At 38.9% G+C, this 25,025-nt stretch overlaps 1 protein-coding gene and 1 long non-coding RNA gene across 2 annotated transcripts in view; both read left to right on the top strand.

The window, feature by feature from the left end:
- The window catches only part of LOC310741419, a 355,923-nt gene that overhangs the window by 86,727 nt on the left and 244,171 nt on the right, over positions 1–25,025 (top strand). The window lies entirely within an intron of this gene.
- On the top strand, positions 5,460–23,573 carry smyd4 (SET and MYND domain containing 4). Its single transcript, XM_083569083.1, has 10 exons — positions 5,460–5,780; positions 10,932–11,076; positions 12,965–13,054; positions 13,145–14,153; positions 15,450–15,680; positions 20,698–20,867; positions 22,186–22,315; positions 22,501–22,617; positions 22,754–22,877; positions 23,225–23,573. Exons 1-10 carry the CDS (start codon positions 5,641–5,643, stop codon positions 23,352–23,354), a joined length of 2,286 nt encoding a protein of 761 aa, XP_083425209.1. The 5' UTR covers positions 5,460–5,640; the 3' UTR covers positions 23,355–23,573.

Here is a 25,025-nt window from a genome sequence, read left to right as displayed (position 1 = left end):
CCCAAAATTACAACATTGAAATTAAACACAAAAAGGGTTCAGAAATGTTGTTGCTGATGCCCTGTCACGCGTTTAAATGTTGTATTGTATACTGTTTTTTTTTTCCCCACAAACAAGTTTGCTCTTTGGGGTGGGTGTGTTACGTGTCTGCTGTTTTTTTTCTACTGCTCTCCCCATCCCCCCTTTTTGTTGGCTCTGTCTTCAGCTCTTTACTATCTATAGGTGGAGCTACCTGGTAATTGAAATGGAGGCCTGGAAAAAGGACCAATGATGAGCAAGAGCCCAATCAGAGGAGGCGGAGCCTTCCATTTAAAAGCAGCTCCTGAAGTCCCCGGGGGGGATGAAAGGGGAAGGAATGAAAGAAGAGAGAGAGCTTGTTGTTAGTTGTCTCTATTATACTAGCTCACCTGGTTTAAGAACAGGTAAAACCTGCATTCCACCACGTAGGTTTTGCACCTGTTTAGACACCCTAGTTAGAGGGCAGGTGCCACCCACTGTATTTTCTTGTAGCATAGCCTAGAGTAGTCAGCTAGTCTGTTGCTATTTGTTAGTTATGTTAAGCATCCAAAATACAGCCTAGAATTGACCTTTTTCTTGTGTTCATTTCTTTGGCACTGTCCATGTTCTTTTCAGAGTCTAGTCTTCTTGACTCTGTGAAACACTCTTGGAAATCAATTGTTTACCTTACTGCACTTGACCATTAAAACAATAACTACTCTAAACTCTGGTCCGACTTTTTGTCCAAACAACCCGTAACATCTAAATAGTTATTGTTCCCACACTCCCCTAGGCCTAGCCAAAGTGGGAACGTAACATCCATAAACCTTGGTCTTCCTATTTTTCTCCTTCCGGGTGGCGCCATCCTCAGCATTCTCCTACCGATATACCCCATGTCCCTCCTCTGAACATATCCAAACCATCTCAATCTCACCTCCCTCACCTTGTCTCCAAAACGTCCTACATGCGCTGTACCTCTAATAAACTCATTTCTAAACCTGTCCATACTCGTCACTCCCAACGAAAACCTCAACATCTTCAGCTCTACTACCTCCAGCTCCACCTCCTGTCTTTTAGTGAATGCCACTGTTATACCATACAACATTGCAGGTCTAACCACAGTCCTTTAAACTTTCCCTTTCACTCTTGCAGATCCCCTTTTATCACAGATCACTCCTGCCACTCTTCTTCACCCACTCCACCCTGTCTGCACTCTTTTATTCACTTCTCTATCACACCCTCTATTACTTCGCACTGTTGACCCCAGGTACCTGAACTTCTCCACCTTCTCCATCTCTTCTCCCTGCAACCGGACCACTCCACTGCCCTCCCTCTTATTCACACACATGTACTCTGTCTTACTCCAACTGACTTCATTCCTCTTCTCTCCAGCACATAACTCCACCTTTTTAGGCTCTTCTTAACCTGCTCCCTACTCTCACCACAAATAACAATATCATCCGCAAACCTCATAGTCCACGGCGACTCCTGTCTGACCTCGTCTGTCAACCTGTCCATCACCACTGCAAACAGAAAAGGGCTCAGAGCCGATCCTTGATGCAGTACAACCTCCACCATAAACCAATCTGTCGTTCCCACTGCACTGCACGTTCACTGCTGTCACACTGTCCTCATACATGTCCTGCACCACCCTCACATACTTCTTGGACAAACCTGACTTCCTTATACAATACCACAACTCCTCTCTCGGCACCCTGTCATACGTTTTCTCTAAAGCCAGAAACACACAATGTAACGCCTTCTGACCTTCTCTATACTTCTCCATCAACATTCTCAAAGCAAATACTGCATCTGTGGTGCTCTTCCTCTGCATAAAACCATACTGTTGCTCACAGTTAGCTACCTCTTTTCTCAGCCTGGCTTTCACTACTCTTTCCCATAACTTTATGGTGTGACTTATCAACTTTATTCCCCTGTAGTTACTGCAGGTCTGCACATCTCCCTTGTTCTTAAAGATTGGTACCAGCACACTCCTTATCCATTCCTCAGGCATCGTCTCACCTTCCAAAATCCTGTTAAACAAACTTGTTAATAACTCCATTGCCATCTCACCTAAACATCTTCATGCTTCTACTGGTATGTCATCTGGTCCAACTGAATTTCCACTCTTCATCCTCTTAATTGCTGCTCTCACTTCCTCCTTACTAATCCTATCCACTTCCTGCTTCACCAACTCTACACCATCCAACCTTCTCTCTCTCCCATTTTCCTCGTTCATCAGCTGCTCAAAATACTCACTCCATCTTCTCAACACACTCTCCTTACTAGTCAACACATTTCCATCTCCATCCTTTATTTCTCTAACTTGCAGCACATCCTTCCCAGCTTAGTCCCTCTGCCTGGCCAATCGGTACGAATCCTTTTCTCCTTACTCAGTGTCCAACTTCACATACAGCTCCTCATATGCCTTTTCCTTGGCTTTTGCCACATCCCTCTTTACCTGCTGCCGCATCTCCTGGTACTCCTGCCTACTTTTCTTATCACTCTGTCGGTCCCAATTCTGTTTTGCCAACCTCTTTCTCCTTATGCTCTCCTGCACTTTCTCATTCCACCACCACGTCTCTTTGTCTTCCTTTCTATTTCCACATGTCACACCAAGTACCTTTCTAGCTGCCTCCCTTATCACTTCTGCAGTAGTTGCCCAATTATCCAGCACCTCTTCACCACCACCACCGAGCCCCTGTCTGACCTCTTCCCTAAATCTCACACTACAGTCTTCTGCCTACAGTTTCCACCATCTTATTCTTCTTTCAGTCTTCACTCTCCTTCTCTTCTTCTTCACCGCCAAAACCATCCTACATGCTTTTTAGCTACACTGTCCCCTGCCAACACCTTACAGTCTCCAATCTCCTTCAGGTTGCATCTCCGACATAGAACATAGTCCACCTGTGTGCACCTTCCTTCACTTTTATATGTCACCCTATGATCCTTCTTCTTCTTAAAATAAGTGTTCACCACCGCCATTTTAATCCTTTTAACAAAATCTACCACCATCTGCCCGTCCACATTTCCTTTCCTTAAAGCCAACCTACCCATCACCTCCTCATCACCTCTGTTTCCTTCACCTACATGCCCACTGAAATCTGCCCCAATCACCAATCTTTCATTCCTAGGTACACCCTCTACCACTTCATCTAACTCACTCCAGAATTATTCCTTCTGCTCCATCTCACAACCCACTTGTGGGGCATAAGCACTGATGACATTTATCATCACGCCTTTAACTTCCAGCTTCACGTTCATCACCCGATCAGAAACTTTCTTCACCTCCACTACACTCTTACTGTACTCTTCCTTCAGAATTACCCCTACACAATTTATCTTTCCATCCACACCATGATAGAACAGTTTAAACCCACGTGCAATGTTCCTGGCCTTACTCCCTTTCCACTTGGGCTCCTGAACACACAACATATATACCTTTCTCCTCTCCATCATATCAGCTATCTCTCTCCCTTTATCGGTCATAGTACCAACATTTAAAGTGCCAACCCGAACCTTCACTCCCCTACACTTCTCCTATCTATCTATCTATCTATCTATCTATCTATCTATCTATCTATCTATCTATCTATCTATCTATCTATCTATCTATCTATCTATCTATATATATATATATAGTGAGGAAAATAAGTATTTGAACACCCTGCTATTTTGCAAGTTCTCCCACTTGGAAATCATGGAGGGGTCTGAAATTGTCATCGTAGGTGCATGTCCACTGTGAGAGACATAATCTAAAAAAATTTAATCCAGAAATCACAATGTATGATTTTTTAACTATTTATTTGTATGATACAGCTGCAAATAAGTATTTGAACACTTTAGAAAGTCAATGTTAATATTTGGTACAGTAGCCTTTGTTTGCAATTAGAGAGGTCAAACGTTTCCTGTAGTTTTTTATCAGGTTTGCACACACTGCAGGTGGAATTTTGGCCCACTCCTCCACACAGATCTTCTCCAGATCAGTCAGGTTTCTGGCCTGTTGCTGAGAAACACGGAGTTTGAGCTTCCTCCAAAGATTCTCTATTGGGTTTAGGTCTGGACACTGGCTAGGCCACGCCAGAACCTTGCTATGCTTCTTACAGAGCCACTCCTTGGTTATCCTGGCTGTGCGCTTCGGGTCATTGTCATGTTGGAAGACCCAGCCTCGACCCATCTTTAAGGCTCTAAATGAGGGAAGGAGGTTGTTCCCCAAAATCTCTCAATACATGGCCCCGGTCATCATCTCCTTGATACAGTGCAGTCGCCCCGTCCCATGTGCAGAAAAACACCCCCAAAGCATGATGCTACCACCCCCATGCTTCACAGTAGGGATGGTGTTCTTGGGATGGTACTCATCATTCTTCTTCCTCCAAACACGTTTAGTAGAATTCTGACCCAAAAGTTCTATTTTGGTTTGATCTGACCACATAACTTTTTCCCATGACTCCTCTGGATCATCCAAATGGTCATTGGCAAACTTAAGACGTGCCTGGACATGTGCTGGTTTAAGCAGGGAAACCTTCCGTGCCATGCATGATTTCAAACCATGACGTCTTAGTGTATTACCAACAGTAACCTTGGAAACGGTGGTCCCAGCTCTTTTCCAGTCATTGACCAGCTCCTCCCGTGTAGTTCTGGGCTGATTTGTCACCTTCCTTTAAATCATTAAGACCCCACGAGGTAAGATCTTGCATGGAGGCCCAGTCCGCGGGAGATTGACAGTCATGTTTAGCTTCTTCTATTTTCTAATTATTGCTCCAACAGTGGACCTTTTTTTACCAAGCTGCTTGGCAATTTCCCTGTAGCCCTTTCCAGCCTTGTGGAGGTGTACAATTTTGTCTCTAGTGTCTTTGGACAGCTCTTTGGTCTTGGCCATGTTAGTAGTTGGATTCTTACTGGGGTGGACAGGTGTCTTTATGCAGCTAACGACCTCAAACAGGTGCATCTAATTTTGGATAATAAATGTAGTGGAGGTGTACATTTTAAAGGCAGACTAACAGGTCTTTGAGGGTCAGAATTCTAGCTGATAGACAGGTGTTCAAATACTTTTTTGCAGCTGTATCATACAAATAAATAGTTTAAAAATCATATATTGTGATTTCTGGATATTTTTTTTTTAGATTATGTCTCTCACAGTGGACCTGCACCTACGATGATTTCAGACCCCTCCATGATTTCTAAGTGGAAGAACTTGCAAAATAGCAGGGTGTTCAAATACTTATTTTCCTCACTGTAAATATATATATATATATATATATATATATATATATATATATATATATATATATATATATATATATATATATATATAATGTGTGGGTGTGTGTGTGTGTGTGGGTGTGTGTGTATATATATATATACATATAACATTTCTGGACCTGAACGTTTACTTCAATTGTTCATAATTAAAACGCTTGCCACTTTAAGGCGAATATATTTGCGCGTTTTCGCGACAGAGGGCATTTTTCACAGCAAGAGTGCTTTTTTTCGGCACATCATTGGCGCCAACGTCACTTCCGTAGTTCAGTCGCCATCCAGTAACAGCTGATATCTATACTCAAGTCATAATCCAGTCTCAGTGACTGCCAGGAAGATCTTTAACTGCAAATCTCTACAGCGGGGCAGTTTGCATTTACTTGTATGGAAATGGATCTCCCTTGTCCGGAATGGATAAGACATGTTGAACAGAAATGGACCCGACTCGAAACTCCGACAAGAGAGCGCCTTTCGGTCTTCACTGATATAGACGACCTTTTCCACTTTGGAGAGTCACAACTACAGTCAGTGATATTTTTTTCAACAATATTCATGTTTATTTAACTTTAGAGTTATCAATAATTTTTGCATTGTCCGTTATTGCTGTATTGCAATTAAAATTCAAAATGTTGTATGTGAATGTGAAAGTGCACTATACAATGCAACTCCTTCTGACCTTCTCTATACTTCTCTATTAACATTTTCAAAGCAAAGATTGCATCCGTTGTGCTCTTCCTCGGCATAAAACTATATAGTTGCTCACAGATGGCCACCTCTTCTCTCAGCCTGGCTTCCACTACTCTTTCCCATAACTTCATGGTGTGACTGACTGTTGTGCTAGTTACTAAAAAATAGTAACTAGTTACAGTTACTCGTTACTTCATTCAAAAAGTAACTTAGTTACTTGGTTGATTACTTAAACCAAAAAGTAATGCGTTACTGTTAAAAGTAACTTTTTAGTTACTTTTTTAAAGAACCTTCTTTAATGTTCCCAATAATGCTCTTTTATGCGTTATGGTCTAAACAAACACAAAACTGACTTAAACACGAAGTAATTTTTAAACACTATTTTATTTAAGTCAGACCTGCACAAACTGAATATATCACAAGGATTTCTGAAATAAATAACAAAACAAGCTGAATAATATATTCAGAATCATAAACCAAAGTGGCTTCTGCTGTTGTGTTGAGCTCTTAAAAATGTTCCTTTCACAGCTTAAGTATGAAAACTATCAACAATGTAGAACAGAACACCGGGTTAGCTTCTAGCATGGAGGTCCTGGAGGAGCTTCAACAGATTGGAGTTGCTGTTTATCGCAGTAGATACGACCTTCGAACCAGAAAGACACAGCTTACATTTGACTTAAAGTTTTTGTCTTTATACTCAACAAAAGTGAAATAATTAGCATATTTACACTTTGAGAAACTTGTCTTGCTCTCGCCTCGACTCGCCCTTACTGCTGCACAGACCTGAATAAATGGAGACACGCCTTCGTGTATACATAGGGTAATCCACCAATCCTACAATGCGTCGCTGCTGTAAACAGGTTAGACTGTTGTCTACACTTCAGCCGAAATTCATTCATTTAAAAAAGTAACGGGTAACGCACCATACGGTAACGGTAACGAAGTTACTTTTTTTTTTTAAGTAACGCGTTACAGTATTAGTTGCTGCCCAACACTGGTGACTAATCAACTTTATTCCCCTGTAGTTACTGCAGGTCTGTGTTGAGAAGATGGAGGGTGCATTTTGAGCAGCTAATGAATGAGGAAAATGAGAGAGAGAGAGAGAGAGAGAGAGAGAGAGAGAGAGAGAGAGAGAGAGAGAGAGAGAGAAGAAAAGTTTGGATGATGTGGAGATGGTGAAGCAGAAAGTGAATAGGATTAGTAAGGAGGAAGTGAGAGCAGCATTTAAAAGGATGGAGAGTGAAAAAGTCAGTAAGACCAGATGACATACCAGTAGAAGCATGGAGATGTTTAGGAGAGATGGCAGTGATTCAAGATTCTGGAAGGTGAGAGGATACCTGAGGAATGGAGAAGGAGTGTGTTGGAACCAGTTTTTAAGAAAAAGGGAGATGTGCAGACCTGCAGTAACTACAGGGGAATTAAATTGATCAGTCACACCATGAAGTTATGGGAAAGAGTAGTGGAAGCCAGGCTGAGAGAAGAGGTGACCGTCTGTGAGCAACAGTATGATTTAATGCCGAGGAAGAGCACCACAGATGCATTATTTGCTTTGAGAATGTTGATGAAGAAGTATAGAGAAGGCCAGAAGGTGTTTCATTGTGTGTTTGTGGATTTAGAGAAAGCATACGACAGCATACCACCATCTGCCCTCCACATTCCTTTCTTTAAGGCCATACCTACCCATCACCTTGTCATCACCTCTCTTCCCTTCACCAACATTCCCATTAAAGTCTGCCCCAATCACCAATCTTTCATTTCTAGGTACACCATCTACCACTTCATCTAATTCACTCCAGAATTTTTTCTTTTTTCTCCATCTCACAAGCCACTTATAGAGCATATGCACTGATTACATTTATCATCACCCCTTCAACGTACAGCTTCACATTCATCACTCTATCAGAAACTGTCTTCACCTCCCCTACAATCTTGTACTCTGCCTTCAGAATCACCCCTACACCATTTCTCTTTCCACCAACACCAAGATAGAACAGTTTAAAGCCACTTTCAATGTTCCTGACTTCCTTTCCACCTGGCCTCTTCAACACACAACATATCTACCTTTTTCCCTCTCTATCATGTCAGCTACCCCTCTCTCTTTACCAGTCCTAGTACCAACATTTAAACTGCCACTCTAACTTCCACTCTCCTACACTTCTCCTTTCCCTACTGTTTCTGTAGACATCTTCCCTCTCTCTTTCTACTCCTTTGGCCAACAGTAGCCCATTTTCCACCAGTTCTCTGTTGGCTAACAATACCTGTGGCAGTCGTTGGTAACCCGTGCCTTGATCGATCCCTTTATGGAATTTAGGTTTGTGATCTGTATATATTAGATTTGGCATGTTTGACACTGGTTGCCCTTCCTAACGCAAACCTCCCCATTTTTCTGGGCTTGGGATGAGCACCAAGAGTGCACTGGCTTATGCAGCTCTAATGGCTGGGTTAATTTAGTAAAATCTATATTTTATCTAATTTTGGCACACATTATTTTTAGCATTGCAAAATTTATCAAAAGAATATTTGTTTGCCCATAATGGGCTACTAAATCTAATAGCAAAGTTCCTAAACAGGGATTTTCATTTAAACAAGGATGGTTCTTTAGGTCCATTACCTTGTGCGAGGGTTACAGTAACATGCTAGAATGCATTCATCTAACTGCTATACATTTTAACATTTTCGATAATCTTCACAAGATTTGGCTCACATCGTATTGACACCCATTTGTTCATCTAGATATTTTCCCTGACAGTCAAAGAATTCCACCAATGTCTGTGGTCAGAGCATACATATATATATATACATATATACACAGTGAGGAAAATAAGTATTTGAACATTCTGCTATTTTGCAAGTTCTCCCACTTAGAAATCATGAAGGGGTCTGAAATTGTCACCGTAGGTGCATGTCCACTGTGAGAGACATAATCTAAAAAAAAATAATCCAGAAATCACAATATATGATTTTTATACTATTTATTTGTATGATACAGCTGCAAATAAGTATATGAACACCTGTCTATCAGCTAGAATTCTGACCCTTAATGACCTGTTAGTCTGCCTTTAAAATGTCCACCTCCAATCATTAGAAAATGGAAGAAGCTAAACATGACTGTCAATCTCCCTCGGACTGGGGCTCAGAGAAATCAGCCCGGAACTACACGGGAGAAGCTGGTCAATGACCTGAAAAGAGCTGGGACCACCGTTTCCAAGGTTACTGTTGGTAATACACTAAGACGTCATGGTTTGAAATCATGCATGGCACGGAAGGAGAATGTCATGTTGTCAGATGAGACCAAAATAGAACTTTTGGGTCATAATTCCACTAAACGTTTTTGGAGGAAGAAGAATGATGAGTACCATCCCAAGAACACCATCCCTACTGTGAAGCATGGGGGTGGTAGCATCATGCTTTGGGGGTGTTTTTCTGCACATGGGACGGGGCGACTGCACTGTATTAAGGAGATGATGACCGGGGCCATGTATTGAGAGATTTTGGGGAACAACCTCCTTCCCTCAACTAGAGCATTGAAGATGGGTCGGTGCTGGGTCTTCCAACATGACAATGACCCGAAGCACACAGCCAGGATAACCAAGGAGTGGCTCTGTAAGAAGCATATCAAGGTTCTGGCGTAGCCTAGCCAGTCCAGAACTAAACCCAATAGAGAATCTTTGGAGGGAGCTCAAACTCTGTGTTTCTCAGCCAGAAACCTGACTGATCTAGAGAAGATCTGTGTGGAGAAGTGGACCAAAATCCCTCCTGCAGTGTGTGCAAACATGGTGAAAAACTACAGGACACGTTTGACCTCTGTTATTGCAAACAAAGGCTACTGTACCAAATATTAACATTGACTTTCTCAGGTGTTCAAATACTTATTTGCAGCTGTATCATACAAATAAATAGTTAATAGTTTTTTTTTTTAGATTATGTCTCTCACAGTGGACATGCACCTACGATGACAATTTCAGACCCTTCCATGATTTCTAAATGGGAGAACTTGCAAAATAGCAGGGTGTTCAAATACTTATTTTCCTCACTGTATATTTTATATATATATATATATATATATATATCAGATAAGCTCATGGAGAAGAACAATTTAGTCCTCAAATACCCATATATTAAAGACCTTTTTTTTTTAAACGTCATACACAGTAGCACACACAATCCTTTTCACATGTAATGTATGTCTAGTGAGGATGTTTTCATTAACATTAATTTCTTTAGATATTTGTAACATTCTGCTTCAAATCACTGCAATTTAATACTGCACTGATATCAAAAGGTAAGAACTATAATGGGGGAAAAACAAATATTTTTTTCAAATAATGGTGTAATCTTTTAAGCACTGGATCACCAGTAATTTAAAGAAAACCTGTTGAAGTTTACAAAGAACATGGTTGCTCCCTGCCATGCAATCATTGTGAGGCTGTGCGCTTCTTCCTCTTCCGGCTGCTCCCATTAGGGGTCACCACAGCAGATCATCCAACTCCACACTACTCTGTCCTCTACATCTGCCTCTTTCAAACCAACCACCTGCATGTCTTCCTTCACCACATCTATGAACTTTCTTTTTTCCTCCTTCTTGGTGGCTCCATCCTCAGCATTCTTCTACCGATAAACCCCATGCCCCTCCTTCCAGAGGTCCAAACCACCTCAATCAGGCTTCTCTCACTTTGTCCCCAAAATCTACATGCGCTCTCAAACTCTATTCTAATCCTGTTCATCCTTGTCACTCCCAATGAAAATCTCAACATCTTTAACTCTGCTACCTCCTGTCTTTTAGTCAACATTGTGAGGCTGTGCTCAATTCATTCAAATAGATATAATAAATTATGTATTAAATGTATTCACACAATACCTTAAAGGCATATTTGGGTCTGCTAAGTTTGGGTTTTGGAATCTCTTAGGGGATTTAGAAAAATGGCATATCGTTAAATTAATTTCTCTTTATTGGTTGTGCATTTCATTAAATAATTTTTTCTTTATAGGCCAGAAGATCTTGAAGCTTTGTCCAGGATATCTGAGAAGAATCCTGTAAAGAAATCTTCTGAATGTGCAGCCAGATTCAGGGAGCAAGGGAATGTGAGCTTTAAAGAGAAGGACTACACTTCTGCTGCCCTATATTACACTGAGGTGAGGACAGATTTATGCTTCTGTGAGTGTGTTTCACACACAAAATTCGGATCACGCCTTTGTACCAATCAAGTAAAGATCAGAAGCTATTGGGACTTACTATATTTTTGACTTACGATGTGGTTGTCGTAATGTATTTTCAGCGTAAGTAGAGGACTATCTATATATGGACACCGGAGACAGCTTTGTTCATGTATACGACTGGCAGATGCTGTTACGGTACAGAAATCTGCAACAACAAATCTGCATGAGGATGTACTTAATAACCTTTGTGACCTCTGCTTGCTGCGACTGATGCCAGTGGCTGGGAGAGGGGACGTCGGAAGTGTCGCTCAAGGAAGCGAAAGTGCGGCAAACGGGTGGGTGCCGCTTCGACGCCCGGATCTCCTGTCTATTCTACTTTTAGACAATAAATTGGACTACATCTAACTCCAGCGGACCATGCGGCGAGAGTTTAAAGACTGCTGCATCTTTGTTTTTATGAAGACGTGGCTCAGTGGCAGAGTTCCGGACGCCGCCATCCATCTAGATGGGCTAGACACATTTCGTGTCGACAGAAATACAGCTCTCTGTGGTAAGACTCGCGGTGGTGGCGTGTGTGTTTATATCAACAGGAAATGGTGCAAGAACTCTGTGCTTGTCTCCCACTATTAGCACTAATGCTTAGGAGGAACTGTGTGAATTCTATGCGGCTATTAGCAACCTGCAGCATGCTTACCCCGACGGACTGTGTATTATTGATTGAGATTTTAACCATGCAAAACTTTGCAACGAGAGGGGCGAACATGCAGGATCTTCTTTACACAAACATCCCCGGTGCGTATTGTGCAAAACCCTGCCCCCACCTCAGCTACTCAGACCACATCTCTGTTATGATAATTCCAGCATACAGATCTCGCGTCAGACACTTTAAACCGGTTCCGAAACAGGTAAAAACCTGGCCACCTCTGCTCTTCAGGACTGTTTTGAGTGCACTGACTGGAAAATGTTTAGGGAGGCTGCAACAAATGGCAATTCCATTAACTTGAAGGAGTACACATCATCAGTGACCAGCTACATCAGCAAATGCATTGATGACTTGAACATCTCCAAGACCATCAGTACACGCTCTAACCTGAAGCCGTGGATGACCGCAAAAGTGTGTGCACTGCTACAATCTAGAGACTCTGCCTACAGAGCAGGGGACAAGACAGCCTTTAGAACAAGGGCCAAACTGTCCCGTACCATCAGAGAGGTAAAAGCGCACACACGGCAAGCAAATCCACAGCCACTTCTAGGACAGTGGAGACACCCGTCGCATGTGGCAGGGCATCCAGGCGATCACGAGCTACAAGATGTCTTCACCCGCTTGTGACCCTGACGCCTGCCTCCCAGATGTGCTGAACGAATTCTATGTCTGGTTTGAGGTGCAGAACAACGTGAAGGCAAGGAAGACTACCCCTCCACCCAGTGGCCAGGTGCTCTGTCTAACCACAGCTGAAGTGAGGAAAACTATGGAGAGTTAACAAACGGAAGTCTGCTGGAACAGACAACGTTCCTGACAGAGTGCTCTTTTAATTAGCTTGTTGCAGACTGTGTGTGGAAAAAGTAAAACGTCTACACTTAACCCATTCTCTGCATCACAATGCATATAAAAATGCATATATAAATGTTATGCGGTAATAAAAACACAAGTGTTAATAATTCAATAGAATAGAATTGAATAACACTGTAGAATCTGTAGAATATGTGTTTGAAGTGTTAAATACTTTCTTGAAGAGCATGTTGTTTCAATATTACTATCCTGTTATAAATCATATCAGTATCACTGGTTTTAAAAATTTTTTTTTTTCAAAAATAGTTGTCTTTTAAAGCAGATAATGGCATGTGTATTTGTTATATATTTCAGGGTGTGTGTCATGCTGAAAAGAATACAGAAGAACTATCTTTATGCTATGCCAATCGTTCAGCTGCTTTGTTTCATCTTGGTCTCTACACTGTAAGCATCTTTTAAGTGTTAAAATATTTTTTTTTCTTTTTTCTGTAAAGCACTGTCCATTTGTACATTAATTATTCTCTCTTTATATAGAAATGTTTAGAGGAGATCCAGCAGGCCTTTGATGAAGGTTACCCAAGTAACCTGCAGAGGAAACTGATGGACAGACAGTTACGGTGTACAAGTCTTGTTAAAATGCAGGAATTTCAGAAAGTAACTCCTAAGCATCAGACACCACAAACTGAAAAGAATAAGGATGTTAATGCCAGATCGTCACCTGCAGTATCTGTTAATTTTACTCCTGATAAGGGGCGCTACCTGTTGGCCACTGAGAACAAGTTAGCAGGGGAAATAATGGTTGAAGATGAAGCATTCAGCTTTGTTCTTATACCCATCAAGAAAGAGTACAAAAAGACTATCCAAGCCAGCATATTCACAAGTGAGCCTAGGCATTGCCATCACTGTTTGTCTGAGAATATTTACTCTGTGCCATGTCGGAGCTGCAGTTATGCCAGATACTGTAAACAGAGCTGTGAAATGGAGGCATGGGACCAGTACCACTGCTGGGAGTGTCCTCTTGGTTCAGAGTTACTGGCTCTTGGGTTGTTTGCACACTTGGCCCTGCGAGTGACCCTAAAAGCTGGGATAAAGGAAGTCCAGAGAGCAAGAAAGATTTTTTTAAATTTGGTTAATGAACTGCCAAAAGCAACCTTTGTCAGAAGTGATGGGAAGTCTTGCTCAAGTAGTGAAACATCTGACAGTCTTGGCTTGGTGTCAGAAATGAATGTAGGAGCACCTCTGATTTCTAACCAGTGCTTTAAAGGCTCCAATTATTCAAGCTGTTATTATGGGAAGTCATACCTGGGCATCTATAGTCTGTTAACACATGTGGAGAAACATAGCCATAATCTGTGCTTCCTGTTAGCTCTAACCATGGCAGCAATCAGTCAGAGAATTGCACAAGAAGAGACCCCATGCCATGATCACGAAGAAGGGCGTGTGTGTTGGTGTTCTGAGAAGAGTCTGCTAGGAGCTACAGCTCTGAGGCACATGTTGCAACTCAGATGTAATGCACAGGCTGTGACAGCAATCAAAGTCAAAGGTATAAATCTACATTTGAACAGATTTTCAGTAGGCTTGTATGATTTATATTATTGTTCCTACTACCTACGAATATGATATCACAATACCACGGTCATCGGGAATCGGTCAAGTTTATCAGTGATTATATTATATTAACAAACCTGCCATTATAAATTATTTACACGCTGCAATTGTTTGGGGTGCATTAATGTTGGAGAATAACAGGTTTAAGGGTTATTTTCTGTATATTACATTATGGTTATTGCAGTTTGGGCTAGTGGTTAAGACATAAGGCAGAGAGAAACAGTGTCTCCCTTTTTAGACAATAAATGTATATAAAGCTATCACTGGTACGATTTATCAATTAAAAATACACCAAAGTCAGTATTTGTGCTGTTTTATATATCCAAGCTGCCACAAGCAGGCACCAATTATATGGAAGAAGGGGAAAGGTAACTCCACCCATACCTCCTTTATCTATTTAGGGTGCTCTGAATTTTTAATGTAATTCTTTTTCCATTTCAAAGAGCAATTTTTTTTTTAAACTGAATTTAATGTGGTTGTTGCACATTAGATTCACAAAGAGGAAAACAATCACAGAAAGGATCTCATAATTATGACTTACTATCTCATAATTATTACTTAATATCATAATTAAGAGATCTTAGTCTCATTATTATGACCTCATAATTATGACTTAGTATATCATAATTGAGATCCTGATCTCATAATTATGACTTAGTATCTCATAATTGAAAAGTGGGGGCAGTCTGTGGCAGGGGAGCATTTTAGCACATAACACTGGATCTCATAATTATGAGAAGTCGTAATTGAGATTCTCATAATTGAAATATTAGGTCATAATTATAAGATCCTTTCTGTTTTTTTTTTTTTTTTTTCTCTTTGTGAATGCAATGCACTTCCGTATGTTTGTATGCTGTTGCCTTTTTTTTTGTAATTATTATTTTTTTTTTCTTCATACTTAAATTTTTTAATATACTTAAATTCAATTTAATTGCATTAATGCAGAATCACTTTAATCCAGCATCTGGCTGTGTAGAACTGTTAATATTATACCATCTCCTGTACTCCTTTGAAAATGGTGATGATGCTCATTTTTGTTTCTTGTTTCCGATGTTGGTTCTGGATTAGTTAATTTTTTATTCTGATATTTTAAAAAGGAAACTCACAAGCGTGGTATACAGTATTTTATTTTGGTCCCATATAATTTTTTTGTACTACCTACTGGTAAGTGTAAAAATAAGCAATATTGTGGGCTCCATTGAGCATCTGTTAATTCTAACCTTTCTTTTAGAGGACACCAGCCTACCAGTGCAGTCCAGTAAAGAATTACGCATTGCCACTGCAGTGTTCCCCATCCTCAGTTTGCTCAACCATGCCTGTCAGCCTAACACGAGTATCTCCTTCAGTCTGGGCCTCCGTTCATCTGGCTCTAGTGGTCCTGAGTATTTTTCTTCGGGACTTAGAGTAACAGTCCGTGCTTGCAGAAACATTGCTGCAGGGCAGGAGCTGTTACACTGTTACGGTAAGAAATGGGGTTTTCTAACATCCTTGGATTGGGTAGTAATGTCAATATTCATGTCAAAAATAATTTTTATTTAGATCATTATTGAGGCAAAAATCTTACATTTAGTGTCTTAAGGAGGTGCATAAGGTCAATAAAAAGAAAATCTATAAAAAAAAATTATTATTCAATCTGGACAAAACTCAATTTACTTTATTCAAATGTTTATTTATATCTTGCTTTTAACAGAGGACTTGTAAACACTGTCACAAAGCAGCTTTATAAAATTCAAATACAGTATATGTAAATTGGTATACATTAGGGGTGTAACGGTACATAAATTCATACCGAACCTTTTCGGGACAGGGCTTTTGATTTAGAACATAAGTCTACCAAATGCAATCCTTTTTACGTGCGGAACATAATTAAAATAAGTAACGACATGTACGTTGTTTTGCGTACGCGTGAATTTGCTACCACTTCTGGTTTTATGACAGTCTAGCGATATGGATTCTTTAGCTTTTTCTTCAAGAATTTTTCTTTAAAGGAGAAAATCCTGTTAATTCTGCATATTGAGGGAGTGAATAACTAAAGGATGGAAGGAAGAAAGACATTTGTTATTAATTATGCTGCTTATTAATGCTGAAATAAGTTGATAATTTAGAAAATGTTATATTAAATGTAAAACACACACACACTTACATATACATCTGTATTACCCAAATGGGGTGTAACAAATTTAAAATATTGAATTACATTTTTCTATTAATTCATTTTATTAAATCAATTTAATTTGTGCCAATTTAATCGATTACTCAAATGAATCAATATAATATATATTTGATATATTATTTAACCAAGCAGGCATTTTATTTTAAATCATTTTAGAAAGGTAATCTGCTAATATTCACAAATGTTAATAATAATAATAATAAACTGCATTAATAAAAAAAAGACAATTTTGTTTTGCAAATTCTCCTACCTAACTGTACTGAAATTGTACCGAACTGTGACTTAAAAACCAAGGTACCTGGCAAATCATGAATTTTGTGTACCGTTACAGCCCTAGTATACATGAATTTGTTTTTAATAGCATAGTTCTCTATTCATGAATCTGTAATCAAAATTACATCATTAAACAGAATGGTTGTTAAGTGTCAACGAAAAAGAATAATAGAAAGATTGTTATTTTTATCATATTTACAAGTTGCATGGAAATCAGAGCAGCAATATTCTTACATCAGACATCACCTTGAATCAGATGTTGGTATCTCAACATTGCTAATTATGGTTTTCCAATATTGTTTTTAGCAACAAGTGTCTCTATAAACTCAATTCTGCTCTACTAATTATGTTCACACCTAATTAGCCTGAACATAATTACCATAATGAAATCATTTTTGGATGTGTCATTTGATCTCGGATGTAGTAGAATGGCCCCAGGCATTTAGCTTAATAAATAATTTAGGCTAGTGTAAAATAACACAATGACATGCTTTGTTCACATACAATGGTATGCTTTGTTCAAATAGCACGTATAAATCTAAATTTGGTATGAATTACTGCATGATATTTAACATGAACTGGATAGCCAGATATTTCTAAACTAACCTACCCAAATATAGTGGAGTACCCCAATTCCAAAAAAGTCAGGATGCTTTGAAAAATTTAAATACAGGGCAACAAAAGGAAATGAAACAGTGTGCAACTTATTAGTTTATTTGGGAAGTCCGTAACATGATTGGGGAGAGGCAGAGTATCTAAGAAGTAAAGATGGACAAAGGTTCACCAATCTGCATTTGCAAGTTGTGAAACAATTTCAGAATAATGTTTCTCATAATCTTATCATCTACAATACATATCATTAAAATATTCAGAGAATCTGGAGAAATCTTTGAAAGTATTGGAAGTCACTGCATAAGTTTAGAAACACCTCATTGCTTGTAATGGCAGTTTGCTGTGTCATCCACAATTGCAGGTTAAAGCTCAATCATGCAAAAACCAAAAAGCCATGAACATGACCCAGAAATGCCACATTTTGTATGGGCCAATGCTCATTTAAACTGGACTGGGGCAGATTGGAAAACTGTTATGTGTTGTCTGTTTTTTCAAGTTTTTTGATCTTTAATTGGTGTGTCTCGTCTAACTACTCCAAAGGAATTAAAAAAAATACAATTAATACATGTGAACAGACATGTAATTAAACAGTTTGCTTCAATTCATGTTTAAACTATTGTCTAAATATATGTCATGATTGTCACTGGTTAAAAGAATCTACAGTCTGAGCTAGGAGAAAGCCACTTGAGCATAACTTCATGTTGCATTTTAATTACTTAACTGATCAGGAGATTTAAAAAGCATATAAATTTGATGGAGGCATTTCTGTAGTTTATTTTTGAGGGTGCCCGTGCGTTCTTTACAATTGAGCATCTTCAACAATCTGCAACATCTCCCTGAGCAGCGCAGTTGTCTTGAGGCATGTAGGAACAACCACAATCATCCCCGTGCCGAAGAAGTCTACAGTCTCCTGCCTCAATGACTATCGTCCCGTCACACATACACTTATCGTGATGAATGCTTCGAGAGGCTTGTCGTTAGGCACATAAAGACCCAGCTACCACCCTTATTGGACCGAATGCAGTTTGCGTATTGTCTAAACCGTTCCACTGATGATGCCATTACAACGACCCTCCATCTGCTCCTCACCCACCTGGACAATAATCACACTTACGTATGAATGTTGTTTATTCATAGACTTCAGTTTAGCATTCAACAAAATTATCCATCAGCACCTGATTGAAAAGCTGAGCCTATTGGGCCTGAACATCTTACTCTGCAACTAGATCCTGGACTGACTGGGAGAGCTCAGTCAGTCCGGATAGGAAACCGCTTTTCCAGCACCACCACATTGAGCACTGGGGCCCCTCAGGGCTGCGTGTTCAGCCCATTGCTGTTCACTCTGCTGACTCACGACTGTGTAGCAATACACAGCTCGAATCACAACAAGTTCGCAGATGACACAACTGTGATGGGTCTCATCAGCAACAACGATGAGTCAGCATACAGAGAGGAGGTGCAACAGTAAGCAGCCTGGTGTAGAGCCAACAACCTGTCTCTGACCATTGACAAAACTAAAGAGATGGTTAGGAGAGCACAGATTCTCCATCATCGATGGCTCCTCCATGGAGATCATTGAGAGCACCAAATTTCTTGGTGTTTCGTCTGGTGGAGAACTTCACCTGGTCACTCAACACTATCACCAAGAAAGACAGCAGCGCCTTTACTTCCTAAAAAGGCTGAGGAAAGCCCATTTCCCTCCCCCATCCTGCCTATGCTCTACAGAGGGACCACTGAGAGCATCCTAAGCAGCTGCATCACTGCCTGGTTTGGGAATTGCACCGTCTTAGATTGCAAGACCTTATAGAGAATAGTGTGGACAGCAGAGCTCATCAGAGTCTCTTTCCCCTCCATCACAGACATTTACACCACACTCTGCAAAGCCAACAGCATGGTGGACAATCCCACACACCACTCACACACACTCTTCACTCTTCTACCATCAGGAAAGAGGTTCCGATGCAATCTGACTCTTACATCCAGACTGTGCAACAGTTTTTTCCCGCAAGCCGTCAGGCTCCTTAACACACAGAACTGAACTGGAACTCACATGCACAAACTCACTAAACTGTGTGTTACTGAGCTACAAATCTGAACTCAAACACAAACTTAATTCTCATTTCAGAATCCTTGGATGATATTATGCACTGTTGATGATGATGATAACTTCAAACTCTTTGCAATTTTTCTCTGAGAAACTCCTTTCTGATATTGCTCCACTATTTTTCGCCACAGCAAAGGGGGAATTGGTGATCCTCTGCCCATCTTGACTTCTGAGAGACACTCCAGAAGGTCCTCCAGCTGTTCCTTATATTTACATTCAACTTTTCCGGCCTCTTATTGCTACCTGTCCCAACTTTTTTTAAATGTGTAGCTCTCATGAAATCCAAAATGAGCCAATATTTGCCATGACATTTCAAAATGTCTCACTTTCAACATTTGATATTTTATCTATTTTATTGTGAATAAAATATAACTGAGATTTGTAAATTATTGCATTCCTTTTTTATTCACATTTTGTACAGTGTTCCAACTCTTTTGGAATCGGGTTTGTAGGACAGTGTAGCCGCCAGTAAACCTTCTGTATAATGTTTTACAATCTGCAAAAGAGAACTGTATACAGGAGTGTACTTGTAAATAAACATAAAATGCAAACACAGGAGGTTGTTTATAATATAATATAAAATGAGTGTTGTGTTGTGGATGTTTGTGAACCGAATCAGCATGAGTGTCTGTTTTGAGTTAAGATCTGTAGCTGCTCAGTAACACACAGCTGAGTGAGTGTACACACAGTTGGATGAGTTTCTGCATGCGAGTTCAGACTGTGTGGTCCGATCCAACAGACGAGCTACTGTAACTCAAACTGCTGAAAAAGCTGTTAATGCTCAACAGGTCAAGGACTGTTTTTCAGCAAAAGGGGACCAACACAATATTAGGCAGGTGGTCATAATGTTATGCCTGCTTAGTGGTCATAATGTAAACCTGGTCTGTGTATGCTACAAGTAAAGCTAGTAAAAGCTGCTTAGTAAAAAAGTAGATGACACATCTACAAGATTCCAAGAATATATAATTTAATTACTACTTCTATCTATTGGCGATATAAAGACCTGTTGAAAGGGTTAAACTGGATAATCATAAAATGGGAAAGAATGCATTATTATTTTTAAATGTATAAATTTGGAGCAGGTAAACCAGCATCAGATTAAGGAAATTGTTTTGGTAATAGTATGTAAGGCTACTTATTTAAAATAGTAATAATTTACAACGTTATAATAATAAGTATAAACTGTATCTCACATACTTTTATCACTTGCTCTATGATCAATAACTAAAATTTCCATGGCAAAAAACAACATAAAAGCAGGTACCTCACCTACCTGCTGTACCTCATCTATATACTGATGATCTTACTTCCTGCCAGGTCCTCACAGTAGCAGATTGGATGTTGAAAAGCGCCAGTGCCTGCTGCTGATGCAGTACTTCTTCCAGTGTCAATGTGAGGCTTGCAAGCTGGAACTAGCTGATAAAAGCAAGATATTACCATTAACTTTTAATGGACTTAAGTGTGAAAAATGTGGAAACTTTCTTGAGGTAACATGGCAAGTTCCCCATAATTAATGATTCAGCTAAATAAAATATTCAGTCACCATTGACTCTACACACAATAATATACATAATAATAATAGTTACTATGCATGCCTTTGAATTGATATATTTGTATTATTGTATTTTATGCATATAAGTAGTTTATATTATTTTTATGAAGTTTTTTTTTAACTCTGACTTGAAACATTGTTGGTGCTGGATGTGCTGCGGTGAGTATTTCAGAGCTTCTGGCCTGAGGTTTGCAGGCTAAAACACGTGGTTGATAATGAGGAGAATGACCAGACTGGTTTGAGCTAAAAGAAAATCTGTGTCTGGAATAAGAATTCGAAATTTAAATTTACTTATCCGTCTGTGCACCCATTACCGAACTTTCAGGTCCTCTAATCATTGCTCGAAGTGCATAGAACAAGATATAAATAGTGGGGTGACCGTGCCTTCTCAGTGGCAGCTTCTAAGCTTTGAAATTCCTTCCTTCTGATCTCACCTCCGAAAGGAAATTCTCTAATTTTATAGCTAAACTAAAGACCCACTTATACACCAAAGCCTTTGTTCTGTAGTACTTAGTCTTCTGCTTCTTCATGTTTATTTTATTTGTGTTTTAATGCTTATTTTATTTTTCTTCTGTTTTTGTTCTTACTATTTACTTTTTTCTTTTTTTCTTTTACGATATTGCTATATTTTATTACTTTTGTTAACTCTTATTTTATTACTATTATGCACTTTTTATCACCTAGGTTCTACCTTGGTAGTAAATAAAGATTGAATTGAATTTAAACATTACAAGCAGAAATGCATCTCAGAACATATTACATTGAACACTGATGTTTGGCAGAGGATTTACAAAAGCTGAGGACAACATAAGGTTCCAATCCCTTTCAGTAAGGCACAGACTCACAGAAAATTAGACATTGGAAAAAGGTTTTTTTTTTATTATTTATTAACCTAAGCCAGTTCCATTTTTGATTCTTGTTCTTAGCTTACCAAAGTGGTATTTTGCTGTTTCATTGCATCCACCACAAGGTTATTGTCTTATTTATTGCATCATTTTGTGTAAATTCCAAAGAGATCAATAGATTCTGAAATACTTAAATCAGCTTTTTTGGTACCAACTACAATGCTATTATGAAAGTCATAGAGACCAAACTTTTATTCATTCTAATGTTTAATGTGAACATTAACTGAAGCTCTTAATCTATATATCAGCACTGCTGAATGAGTGTACAGGTGTTCCTTATAAAGTAGACAGTGTCAGTAAAGTAGTGAGTGTCCTTAATGTTATTTAAAACTTTGCTTGTCTTTTTAGATGAGTGTGGACATGCATGTATGTTCACACTGTGATCACCGCATCTTAAATACGGAGCTGCAGAAAAGGATGCAAATACTACAGCACCAGTTGGAGCAAGCTGTAGAAGTCATGGAAAACAATCAAATAAGTGAGTGCAAGTAGAAAAAATGTGAGCAAATGGTATTTTCAGCAGCACAAAACACCCAGAAATACATTGTAATTTTAATTATTAATTTCCTAATGATTGTGTTGATCAATGTCATTTTCAAAATAAATAATATTTTATTGCAGAAATACCTCAATTAATATAATGTTTTTTTCCCCCTGACTAAGATGGTGCCCTAAGTATCTTGCATATAGCAACCAATCTAGCAGACAGTTTCCTAATGAAGGTGCACCCTCTGCAGGGTGAATTAGCTGATGCAACGGCACGAGCATATGCTACCATGGGTGAGAATTTTTTATTTAGCATTTGATTATTTACAATGTTTAATTATTCCTAGGCACTGATAATCACTTTATATATATATATATATATATATATAAAAACTAGGTAAACTGTAATAAACTTAGTACTGTTTTTCAGGGCTTTGGAGGAAGGCTGCATCACATCTAAAATACAGTATTGATGCAGTTTGTTCCCAGTATGGGAAAGACAGTGTGGAGCTTGGGAGACAGCAGCATAAACTTGCCCAGCTACATTTCAATGGGTAAGACACATGCGTTATTTCCAAGTTTACTTTGATATGTGTCTTCATCCATTTGTAACTTCTGTGTAAAAGTGTTTCTGTAAAAGTATTATACCTCTACAAAGTAATTTATTTTATTATCCTTAGATTTTATGAGATGAAGAAGAAATGAGAAAGAGAAAGAGATGAGAAGAAAATCAGAAAATAACATATTAGCCAAAATAAATCGACATCATATGTCAGCTCTGATTTACAAATATCAGCATCGGCCAGAGAAAAACTCATATCCGTCGACCTCTATTAGTAACTTTTATTAAAGTGATGTAATTATCTTGATTAAAACATTAAAACTGCTTTTAATCTTGCAGAGGGGATGGGCTATCTGCTCTTTCAGTAATACCTTTAGCCCGACGCCTCCTTACCCTCCACTGTGACGCTCACTGTACAGAGCTGCAGGAGCTTCAGGCCATGGAGGCCTGCCTGATGAGCACAATGTGATGTTGGTCTGTCCTCTGTTCTAAATCAACTGACAGTAATGCTTTTATACACACTGTAAAAATTGCATATTTTTGTTTTACCAGCAGGCTCTTTATACAATAGAATGTTCTGGAATGTTTGTTTTATTAACTATTATTAGCATAATTGTACCAACACCTTAATTAGCAGTAATTTGTCAATGGATCAAGCAATAAAAAAAAGCTCTACTTCTTCTGTAAATGAAATGACAGTCTTCCTCCTTCAGTTTCACCATACAGTCTTTAATCTATTTAAGGTTGCATCTCTTATAGAATATTGCAATAAGGTTGCATAGAATATAGTCCACCTGTGTGCACCTGTGTGTGCACCTTCCTTCACTTTTATACATCACTCTGTGCTCCTCCTCATTTTTTAAATAGGTATTTGTTTCCATGCCATTTCCATCCGTTTGCACAACCACCATTAGTTTTTTCACATTCCTTTTCTAAAGGCCATTTATAGTAGGTCTGAAACGATTCCTCAAGTAACTCAAGTAATTTGAATACAAAAAAATCATCAAGGCAAAATATTTTTTGTGCAGTCCATTTATCTACACACAGAGCAATATGTTTTCCGGCTGACCATTTTTACTGATACACTGCCCACTAAACTCTGGACCGCTATGAATAAGTACAAGACACAGAAGACGCTGCAGAATTAAAAATTATTTTTATAGTTTTATTTATGATTTTTTAAAATTTATATATTTGTATTTGCATTTTGATGTTATATGGCAACTAAAATGGCACTAAATGGGTTTAGTTTTTAATTTCAGCAATAAAAATTTAAATTTTGTTTAATCTGAAACAAGTACTTGTTTGTTTTAAGAGACATTTTATTTATTTATTTATTTTTGTTGCTCTTTAATAAAGAAAAACTACTTCTTATCCGATTACTCTATAATTCGCTGGATTAATCAGTAGAATAATCTAACCTAATCCTAATCTAACTCAATCCAGAATTTTTCACAACCCACAACATTTATCATTACCCCTATCATTCACCCCTCAGAAACTTTCTTAGAAACTTTCTTCACCTCCACTACAATCTTACTCTAGTCTTCTACAGGATCACCACTCACCATTTCCGTGTTCATTCACACTGTGGTAGAACAGTTTGAACCCACCTCCAATGTTCCTGGCCTTACTCCCTTTCCACTTGGTCTTTTGAACACATGTCTACCTTTCTCTGATCCATCACATCAGCTACCTCTCTCGCTTTACCAGGAGTAGTGAGAACATTTAAAGTACCAACCGTAACATTTACACTCCTATGCTGCTCCCTTTCCCTGCTGTCTCTCTTCATGTCTTTCCTCTCTCCTTTTGCACTGATACCCTGTTGACAAACAATACCTGTGGCAGTTGTTGGTAACCTAGGCTTTGACCAATCTAGTATGGAATTCAGGTTTGTGATTTAGATGTTAAATTTAGCACGTTTTACGCTGGATGCTCATATTAATGCAACCCTTTCCATTTATCCAGGCTTAATAGCTGGATAGTTAGAGTGGAGTAAAAAAAAATCCACCCTAGGATATCCATCAATTTACAATTTTATACAGCTATAATTAACCTAATGTGATTCAGAATATACAGGGTGGAGCAGAAGTGCATGATGATTACTAGAAGTAAAATCAGTAAAGCATCAGTGAGTCAT

Source organism: Silurus aristotelis (assembly GCF_946808225.1).
Source record: "Silurus aristotelis genome assembly, chromosome: 18".
Classification (NCBI taxonomy): Eukaryota; Metazoa; Chordata; class Actinopteri; order Siluriformes; family Siluridae; genus Silurus; species Silurus aristotelis.
Note: the sequence above shows the minus strand (reverse complement) of the source record. Positions and strands in the feature narration are given on the sequence as shown.